This window comes from Marmota monax, unplaced genomic scaffold (assembly GCF_021218885.2).
Source record: "Marmota monax isolate L192 unplaced genomic scaffold, Marmota_monax_Labrador192_F-V1.1 WCK01_AAM20220418_F8-fsc00007, whole genome shotgun sequence".
Lineage (NCBI taxonomy): Eukaryota > Metazoa > Chordata > Mammalia > Rodentia > Sciuridae > Marmota > Marmota monax.
The window spans coordinates 10422627-10433028 of NW_026692781.1; the positions used below are offsets into that span (position 1 = coordinate 10422627).

Consider the following 10402-nt stretch of genomic DNA (forward strand, 5'->3'; position numbering starts at 1 on the left):
AAGTGTCTCAGGTGGCCTGTGGTTAGTGATATGGTACTAAAATGGTCGAGTTAATCCCTAGCTAGTCCCTTCCAAAAAGTCCACAACTCTGTCACCTGTTCTAGTCAGCCTTTTAAAAATGCAATCCAGATTTCATTGCTAACTTTTGCCTTTTTTCCCAAGTAGTCAAAATTGTTCTCATCAGCAAAATTCTATTACCTACAATTCTGCAAAGTTCAGGCTGCCCCTGTCTTGAATTTGATCATGAACATGTCTAGGACTTCAAAAAGGTCAAACTAATTCTCTTGCTATTCTTTTCCAGCACCTCTCTCATAACTTTCCCCTTTATTTGAGCCTTTTATGGTTACTGTGTTTTGCATGTCAACACTCTCAACACCAGCAGCCCACCCTGCAATGCCAGGCCAGGCCCAGAAGAGTCTTGCTGGCTTTTTTTCTTCATGTTATTCAGGACCTGTCTTTGGTCTGGGAGCAATGGGACTGGGTGGCCAGTTGGCCTCACCAATCACAGATTTAGGGGAGTGATTTTCTTGGAGATAGGCTGGCCTGGAGAGTTGATGCCACAAAAACAAATTGGCTCACTCTGAGGGCTTCCACACCCACCCTAGCACCATTGGTCGTTCTTAACTAATACTGCTCCTAAGACAGAGCTTGGGAGGACACAGGACCCATACTGGATATTAATTGCTAAGATCAGGGGGATAATGGGCTGGCGCTCTAAGGCAGAGAGGAATGGCAGGGGGGATAAAGAGGAATCAGGGACAGTAATTCCTAACACTCTGGCAACAGTATCCCAGAGGTGGGTCTAAGCCCCACCAGAGCTATTGGAAGCCTACCTCATCCCATAGAAATCAGACCTAGATGCTCTGGGTTGCTCCCATTACAAGTTTTCCCTTAACTTGTGAAAAGTGCCCTCTTAACTTGCCCCTCTTAGTTCTATGCAGTTGATAACTTGAAAAAGGAAGCGAAACAAAGGTTCTTGGGAAAGTGAAGTTTTCAATTAATTGGCGTGAGTAAGGGCGGAGGTGGGTGGTGGCTGCAAAATGCAAGAGGCCCGTAGGCTTGTGGGCGAGGCGCAGAAGCTTCGCGACAGGCGGCAGAGTGACTTTCTTCTCCTGAGGCTCTTCCAGGGTGTTTCTGCCAGTCTGGAAAGGCCGTGCCAGAACTGGGAAACCCAGCTCGGGAGGAGATTCCCGGCCGGCCTGAATGTAAAAATGTGGAACAGGCATCCATGAACTTTTTCGCTGGGGCAGATTGCAAGGCTTGCCGCACCGAGGTGAGGTGGGTCTTTCCTCTGCTTGATTTTCTTATTGAGTCCCTGCCGCCGCCCTGGGAGCGCTTCGTGGGTATTTTCTGGGTGGAGATTGAGTACGTGTAGAGGAAGGGTCTGATCCAACGACTCTTATTTATAAGTGTGAAATGTCTTTGCCGGTTAACAATGTCCGAGTTAGAGAACATTGGCTCTCTCGAGTTTGGGGTCTAGAGATAGACTAACGAAAGATTGAGCAATAGAATAAAAAAAAAAAATTGGTCTGTTTTCACTTCAGTCTGATCATCTCAGTCCTTAGTCTTCGTTTTGTTGTGCAGCTCCAGTGAGCCGAGGAGAGGTGGCAAAAACAGCCATAACCGAGACACGGCGCAGGCCTCGGAGCCCGCCTTGGTCGCAGACAGGGCCTGGGATGGGCCGTCGCGCAATCAACTCGTGGGGGAGGGAGGGAATGGGAGGTGGGCTCCGCACGGAGCTATGGAGGGGTGGGGGCCGGGTGGGTGGGTCCAGTCAAGCCCCCGCCTGGAGTCTGGCTCCCCCTCGCCCCCACCCCCACGTGGCCCCGCTTAGCCAATGGCACGGCCCCCGGCCGGCGCCCTCGGGGCGGGAGGCGGCCCCCCGACCGGCCCAGGCCCCCTCCCAACCTGAACTTCGTTTTTATAAACGTCCCGCGATGAGCTAACCTGTTGGAGGGCGGGCGGGCGGGCAGGAGGCGGGAGGCTCGCAGAGGGAGAGAGGGCAAGAGGAAGAGGGCGGGAGCGAGCGAACCGGAGAGAAAGGAGAGGAGGGAGGAGGTGCACCGCGCCATGGTGTCCTGTGCGGGGCCAGGGCCAGGGCCCGGGCCGGGCCAGGCCAGGTCATGAGCCGTCCTGGGAGCTGGGACATGGACGGGCTGCGGGCGGACGCCGGGGCCGCCGGGGCCGCCCCGGCCTCTTCCTCTTCTTCGGTGGCGGCGGCAGCGGCTCCCGGCCAGTGCCGTGGTTTCCTTTCCGCGCCAGTGTTTGCTGGGACACATTCAGGGCGGGCGGCAGCGGCGGCGGCGGCGGCGGCGGCAGCGGCGGCGGCGGCCTCCAGCTTTGCATACCCGGGGACATCTGAGCGCACCGGCTCTGCCTCATCGTCATCGTCTTCGGCTGTGGTTGCTGCGCGCCCAGAGGCTCCCCCAGCCAAAGAGTGCACAGCGCCTGCACCCACAGCGGCCGCTGCAGCACCACCGGGCGCTCCAGCGCTGGGCTACGGCTACCACTTCGGCAACGGCTACTATAGCTGCCGTATGTCGCATGGCGTGGGCTTACAGCAGAATGCTCTCAAGTCGTCCCCGCACGCCTCTCTGGGAGGCTTCCCGGTGGAGAAGTACATGGACGTGTCAGGCCTGGCGAGCAGCAGTGTACCGACTAACGAGGTGCCCGCACGAGCCAAGGAGGTGTCCTTCTACCAGGGCTACACGAGCCCCTACCAACACGTGCCTGGGTATATCGACATGGTGTCCACCTTCGGCTCCGGGGAGCCTCGGCACGAGGCATATATCTCCATGGAGGGCTACCAGTCCTGGACGCTGGCCAACGGGTGGAACAGCCAGGTGTACTGCGCCAAGGACCAGCCACAGGGGTCCCACTTTTGGAAATCATCCTTTCCAGGTAGGGACAATGGAGAAAAGGGGAAGACAACCAGGGACGGGAAAGAGGAGAAAAGAACTAGGAGTGTACTTCCCTAATTGGGAGTAGATGCCTGTGCTGCTAACCTGATCAGGGTTAACCCAGTGGAAAAGTTTGTCCAGTTCTTCTGAAAGCTGTAAATTCTTCCTCTGATTTAAACCACCTCTCTCACAATCCTTTCCTTCGTGTGTGCGGTGCAAGTGAGTTTTTCTCCTAAAGTTGAGAGTCTCTGGGTGCCCTTTGCTAAGGACTGTCTTTCTTCTGAAGAGGCCTCTTTCCTAAGAGGTGTTACAGATTTCAGCCCCCACTTTTCAAGGACTGTCCCCAGGGTAACTACTAAAGCTTCTTAAAGCGCTCAAACTCCAAACACAGGGGACCCAGGAATCAAAGGTTGAGCAAAATATCTGAATTTGTGTGCATGTGTGTTTGTGTGTGATTGAATGTATGCAACTGGCATTTGTAGAAAAACTGTCCTATGAGCGTCCCCAATAACCAGGCCATAAAATCACCGGCTTGTTAAGATGCCGGATTGAGAAACCATGATGATCCATCAAATTAGCCTTTGTTTTGAAGTACAAATAGCCTTTCTTTAATAACGTGTAAAAAAAAGTCTGTGTAAATAATAATAAAATATAAACAACCTGGTTTTTTTTCCTTCTACATCCCTCCAAGCGCTCCTGAGTGCATGCGTGCACGCGTGCACGCGCGCGCGCGCGCGCACACACACACACACACACACACACACACACACACACACAGTTCCCAGCTAAGTGCTCCAAATATCCCAGTCTAATTTTCCCCATGCTGTTGTTTGTACCAGGGGATGTGGCTTTAAATCAGCCGGACATGTGTGTCTACCGACGGGGAAGGAAGAAAAGAGTGCCCTACACCAAACTGCAGCTCAAAGAACTGGAGAACGAGTATGCCATTAACAAGTTCATTAACAAGGACAAGCGGCGGCGGATTTCAGCTGCCACGAACCTATCCGAGAGACAAGTGACCATTTGGTTTCAGAACCGAAGAGTGAAGGACAAGAAAATTGTCTCCAAGCTCAAAGATACTGTCTCCTGATGTGGGCCAAGTTGGCCACAGACAGTTTAAATGCTTTCAAATGTCGCCAAAAGACCGCTGGCAAGACTTGAATATGTATTTAATTCCCCTCCCCTATCCCCTAACAATGATGGCAAATTTTGTGAATTGTTTCTCTCTTTTGACTCTTATCTGGCTCCCAAACCTTTTGCTTCCCAACTTGACTTTGTAGTTCTGTTTCTACTTGTTTATTATTGGTTTTGTTCTTGTCTAGGCTTATTTTTTAAATGATGTTTTTAAATGTTCTGTTTCTCCCTCCAGGCCAGTATAAAGGACTTGAGTATTTCTTAATAATCCCCAAAATGAATTTCAGAAGTGCCATTCTGATTTAAGGTCTTTATTTTTTTTAAATCACTTTATCTGTGTTTCCAGCACTGATTATCTTCATAACCCATTAGGTTAGAACATTAGCAGTCATTCATATCCTGTGATTAGTTAATTGAATCATTAGTTCCCAGCAGTTGCCCTGAGGCAAGTAGAAACAGCTCTCCCCAGTCAGTGCCCCCGGGGTCACCAAGAAAGTCTGAAAATCGGAGGCTAAAGGCACTGTGATGACTTTAAAAGCAGCTACCTTATTAAATAGTGTTTGTATCAATATGAAAATGAGGACAATCTTTCCAACTTTGGGTCTTACTTTCTGTTTTAGTTGTATACTCGTAACACTTTGTAGATTCAATTATTTGAAAATAATATGTCTTCATGGATGCCTTCATTTCTCAAATTCTAGATGCAAATGCTTAAATAACTGCAATTGGTAGAGTGACCCATGATGGTATAAATGCACCCCTTTCCTTGGACTCAGGAATATGCAACTGGCCTCAATCCCTGGAAAGAGACCAATGTGGCCATGGGTGGGAACTTTTATTCAGAATCCAATGAAGAACTTAACTGTCTGAACAAATGCATTGAGACTCCCACAGAGCTTTCGAACATCTAACAAATTTTTAAAATGTGTAACTGTAAGGTCCAAGAAGAAAAGAGTGATGTTTCTGAAACTGATGCAAAATAACTACTTTTAAAGTGCTGCATATTTATACAACTGAGAGATTATTTTTTTAGATGCAATGTCTGTGAGCTGGAACACATAAAGCAGTGCCTCAGGCATTTAAATTCACTCTTTTTTTTTACTCCTAGGGAGATGCAAATAAACAGAACTTTCTTATTTCCTCGAGTCTTTATACTTTTGTTTTCTTTTTTCAAGTTTGTTTTGCCTCTAGAAACTGTTCTTATTTATTATAAAATCTTCTTCTCCTGAACACTGTGATGTTATCTATAAATGAAGGAAACTCAGCACCAGTTCTGGTCTCTGAAAACTCCATGTTCTACTTCTGCACAACCTCTCCCCTTAACATAAGTAGTGATGTTTTTTTTAATAAGGATATCATTTGCAATGTCTAAAATGATATTTTCCCAGCCTAGCCTTAAAATTTTTCCAATAAAATTTTATTTCTCTTCCATTATAAATTTATTTAAATATTTTTATTTATTAATTTACTTTGGTTCTGTACTGGAGATTGAACCCAGGGCACTCTACCACTGGACTACATCCTCAATCCAGTTTTATTTACTTTAAAAATCCATATATATTAGTGTGCCTGGCTATGGGATATCTCACTTGGAAATTTTCAGCCCAGAAAAGCCATTATAAATACCTTTGATAGGAAGGTCTTGAAATTATAAAAGCATATCCATATTTGGAAATCGAAAAAGGAACATTTCTTATCCCCCGTCATTTTCTCAGGCAGTCTATGCACAACACTTAACAACTAGAAACTAGAAACACGATTATACATTCTAACTTCTAGACACAATTTTTAGGAATTGGGAACTTTCTCTTTGAGGCCTTTTTGCCGTTCAGGGAAATGGCCGGTGGAAAATTGGGCACTCTTCCTTGTTAGCTCCTAATACGATTTAGTGTTGGCTAACTTTTTGATATGCAAGTTAGTTAAACACGGATTTTTAAAATCTCCCACAAATGTAAACTTCTCTGTCAGGGTTTGGTTCTTCGAGAAAACGCAGGGACCTCAAGTTAGGAACTACTTTCGTTTTCTCTGGCCCAGCTTGATTATGATTTTTTCCCCATGTATTACCGCCGATTGCAGGGCCTACTTCGCTATAAGAAAGAAAGAAACAGACAGACACAGAGATAGACTCTCCATTCAGTATATAGAATCACCCCTGAAAATAGTCGCCGACAGTACACTTTGGAAAGGGTCACTGAAATTTTCAATATTTTTCTCTCAAGATGTTTTCATCAGAAACTGGCCTAATTTTCCTTCTTCCAATCGCTGTCCTCTCCTTCCCCACTTTTTTTTTTTTTTTCCTGTAGAAGACCGCGCTGCGTTTCCTAGGTCCATTTCTCGGCTTTCCCATCGTGAATAGAAGGTTTGCCTCCACGTTTTCTTTCCATTTGAGGTTTGCAAGTCAGTTTCCCTCCGCCTAAGAGAAATGGGAGGTTGACTGAAGATTAAAATTGCGCCCAAATGCTCTCTGGTAGAATTTGGATTGACGGCTAAATCAATAACAGATGAAGGCTTTGTTATTTTTATGTGTTCCTTTTATATTCCGAATTGCGGAGGCAGGAGAGGAATGGGTAAGTGGCCAAGGCCCTAGAAGCGAGGCCCACAGGGAGCCCGGAAGGCAAAGGGAGTTTGAGAGGCTGTTACTACGGTGAGAGACAGAACCCTTTGGGAGAGTTACTCTGAAACCTGGCACATTTTTTGCTCCGCTGGTGGGGTTCTAGGACCCGCGTGTAAGAGTGATTCAAGAAGCGAAGGAAGCGTTGGAGACGCAAGGCCAGACAAAGAGGCGGCCGCAATGCTGCTTCAAGTCTGGCAGCCTGCTGGGTCCCTTGGCTTTGCTCTTTGGATCAGCCTCGCTGCGACGATCTCTGGCTTTACGAATTTATCTGCGGGGCCTGGCAGCGGGCCATGACCGGGAGGATTGGCGACCCCAGGCAGGCTGCACCGCCCTTCACTGTTGATCTTGACCGTGCGGAAGCGCCTCGCCAGGCGTGGAGCGCGCTCGCCATCTCCTGGGCGGTCGGCGGCATTGGCAGAGCTTACCATTTAGCTCCGCCAAAAGCTCCTTTCCCATTCTCTCGCTCATCTGCCTAGCCTCCTTCCCGCCACCACCTCCCCCTCGGTTCTTCAGCTCCTAGCTCCCTATGGCTTTGCCTGCCAGACCTCGAAAGTCATAAACCTGGGTGATGATGTTGGGTGACTGGGCAAGAAACAATAGAGGAAGTTTAGATGTTACAGTCTTTTCTGTTTCTCGCTTGGTTGTTTTATGCATTGAGTCCTAAGAGGCAAATAGCCATTCTAAGACTGCCCCAAGAGTCCAAAGGAGACACCCCTGGGTTTGGGAATACCAGGAAGTTGCTGTGCATAGAAGACCAGAGGTGAGGGGACTACAGGCACTCTTGGAACTGGAGCTTTCTGCCTGAGGAGGCTACACCTCCTGAAAAACAGGGCGAGTCCCCCAAGATGAGAATTGTTAGGGACCCAATACCTGGTTCCCTTAGGCCTTTAGTTACAGGGTTTACAGCTTGGGCTTATCCCTATTTCCCAAAAAAAAAGGACGGCCCTAAGGAAATTCTGCCACGCCCTCAAGGAGCCCCCGGATTTCCCCACCCCCATCTCCCCGCTCACCTCCCAACAGCACCTCCCCTCCCCACCTCCTCACTTCCCTATCTCCCCACCTCCATCCCCCACCCCCGCCCTACAGCAGGAGGAAGAGGCCGACTGCTTTCTCCAGAGCCGCCCAATTGGTCGCCATAACTCACACAATAAAGTCAGCGCGGTGGTCAGCCTTGCCCTCTGGCGGCGCCTGTGTGGTCTCGGTGCTGGAGCTGGCGATCTAACCAGTTCCAGCTTGGCTCGGGACTGCGGGGCCTGCTGCAGGTTGGGGCTGGCGCCCACCGCGGGGTATCTAGGGAGTTCTTGATACCCGATGCATGAGAAGACCCGTAGTCCTCCAGCTAGACTTGACAAGAGGGCCTACAATGGGGCTGCGCATACTGTTCCCCGCGAGGAACTGCTGCCCTTCCCGCTTCTGTTTGCCAGACCGGTGAACCCGCCCGCGGCCCGCGGCCCTGGAAGCACAGAGGCAAGAAACACCGCTAGCTGGTTGCCTCCGTGCGCCCTGCTCTTCCCTGGCCAGGTGCCTTGGCTCGTCTGCCTTTTCCCACTTGGTGGTGGGAGTTTGTCCTGCACTGTCTACCACGAGGCGGATAAACAGTTTGGAGTTCTGGTTTGCAGGGCATAGTTGCCAAGGTGACTCCTGGCGATAAAAGGAATGCAGACTTTGGCTAGGATTGGCTACTCAAGATGCCGGATTCCCTGGTAGCAGTCTCCAGGGACCTGGACAGCAACTTCTCTAGGAGCAGAGTTCCTGGCTATGGGGACACACACCAAGACTGTTGTGAAGCATCCTTCCTTCCAGGTGCCAAATTTGGGCAGAGTTTGTGATACATTTTCTCTGCGTTTGGTAAAGCTCTCAGGTTGTCTGCGGCCTGGAACCCAGGGCTCAGGCAATGAATCTTTGCTTCCAGAATCCCTGGGGGGGAGGCCTCTTGAGAGATCCTTCCTATATTGGGATAAGAGTGGCAATGCTCAGATGCAGGGACAGAAGTGGCCGCGCCAGACCGCACTCTCTCCAGACAAGCCCAGAGGCGCCTGTTACTGAAAATGTTAAAGCTGCAACTTAAAGCCTGTAGAAGCGATCCCGGCCCAGGTAGCCAGCGGAAGACAGGGTGGCAAAGCCAATCAAGATTAGGAAGGGTCCCAAGGGACTTGGGCAAAGGCACCCTCAGCTCAATGTCTCCAGCTTCTGAAGCCAGGCCCGGAAACTCGCAGAAGCTTCGCCTTGCTCAACATGCTTTGGCTCTGCCCGCAGCCTCGTCCTTCGCCATCGAACATTACTGGTGTTATCATAATACCCTGAAGGGGGGGAAAAACGGGTCGGGGGATGTAGGCGGTGCTGAAATGACCGACTTTGAAGAACCTGCAGGCAAAGTTTCGTCCAATCGTCTGAGCCTGTCCTCTTATTCCCGGTTGTAACTAAATACTGTTGCGAGCGCAGCCGAAGCCCTTTGTTGGAGATGTGTGAGCGCAGTCTCTACAGAGCGGGCTATGTGGGTTCGCTTCTGAATCTGCAGTCGCCCGACTCTTTCTACTTTTCCAACCTGCGGCCGAATGGCGGCCAGTTGGCCGCGCTTCCCCCCATCTCATATCCGCGCGGCGCGCTGCCCTGGGCCGCCACGCCTGCTTCTTGCGCTCCGGCGCAGCCTGCCAGCGCTACTGCCTTTGGCGGCTTCTCGCAGTCCTACCTGGCTGGCTCTGGGCCTCTTGGCTTACAGCCCCCGGGGGCCAAGGATGGACCCGAAGAGCAGGTCAAATTCTATACGCCGGAAGCGGCCTCTGGGCTGGAGGAGCGCGGCCGAACGCGGCAGCCCTTCGTCCCTGAGTCTAGCCTGGCCCCTACAGCAGCTGCTCTCAAAGCAGCCAAGTACGACTACGCGGGTATGAGCCGTGTGGCTCCAGGCTCAGCGACCCTGCTCCAGGGTGCCCCCTGCGCCGCCAGCTTCAAGGAGGACACCAAGGGCCCGCTCAACTTGAACATGACAATGCAGGCGGCGGGCGTCGCCTCTTGCCTGCGACCTTCGCTGCCCGACGGTAAACGGTGCCCACACTCCCTGAGCCGGTTTGGGCCGGGATGGGAGGTGGGATGCGGGGAGGGGTTGTAGGGGGAGGGGAACCGCCGAGGGCGGGCGATCGACTGGGAGCCGGCAGAGCTGACTTAGGTTGGGGCTGTGTTGCAGGCCTGCCGTGGGGGTCGGCCCCTGGGAGGGCCCGAAAGAAGCGGAAACCCTACACAAAGCAGCAGATTGCGGAGCTGGAGAACGAATTCCTTGTCAACGAATTCATCAACCGACAGAAGCGCAAGGAATTGTCCAACAGGCTGAACCTCAGCGACCAGCAGGTCAAAATTTGGTTCCAGAACCGGCGTATGAAGAAGAAGCGCGTGGTGCTGCGTGAGCAGGCGCTGGCGCTCTATTAGCCGCTAGTGTGGCGGGCTGACGAGCCAGGCCTGCCCTTTTGGACCGAGGCCTGGCTTGCGTGCGGGGGAGGTGCTGGGGGCTGAGGCTTTTCTTTTGGCTCCTACTCCTACTGATCCCGGGTACTCTCCTGCTTAGTCTACAGCCCCAGAGGACAGTAGGAGATTTGGAGATGAAGCCAATTGGGCCTTTTTGCTTTCCCCTCTCTCTGATAAGCTCCTAGGGGCATTTGGATGTTGCAATGCACCCTTAACTTTAAGTCTTCCATGTGGTGCCTGGAGTCACCTGTACTTGCTCTTGTCTGGGTCATTTGCCATGAGGACTCACTCTTGAACC

General features: G+C 51.1%; 2 protein-coding genes across 2 annotated transcripts; both read left to right on the forward strand.

Annotated features, from left to right (window-relative positions):
• Positions 1–2123: 2123 nt before the first annotated feature.
• Positions 2124–3990, forward strand: Hoxd13 (homeobox D13). The gene is made up of 2 exons (XM_046447145.1): positions 2124–2901; positions 3740–3990. The coding sequence occupies exons 1-2, from the start codon at positions 2124–2126 to the stop codon at positions 3988–3990; spliced, it is 1029 nt and encodes a 342-aa protein (XP_046303101.1).
• A 5119-nt stretch (positions 3991–9109) lies between these two features.
• Hoxd12 (homeobox D12) lies at positions 9110–10068 on the forward strand. The gene is made up of 2 exons (XM_046447152.1): positions 9110–9683; positions 9830–10068. The coding sequence occupies exons 1-2, from the start codon at positions 9110–9112 to the stop codon at positions 10066–10068; spliced, it is 813 nt and encodes a 270-aa protein (XP_046303108.1).
• Positions 10069–10402: the final 334 nt, after the last annotated feature.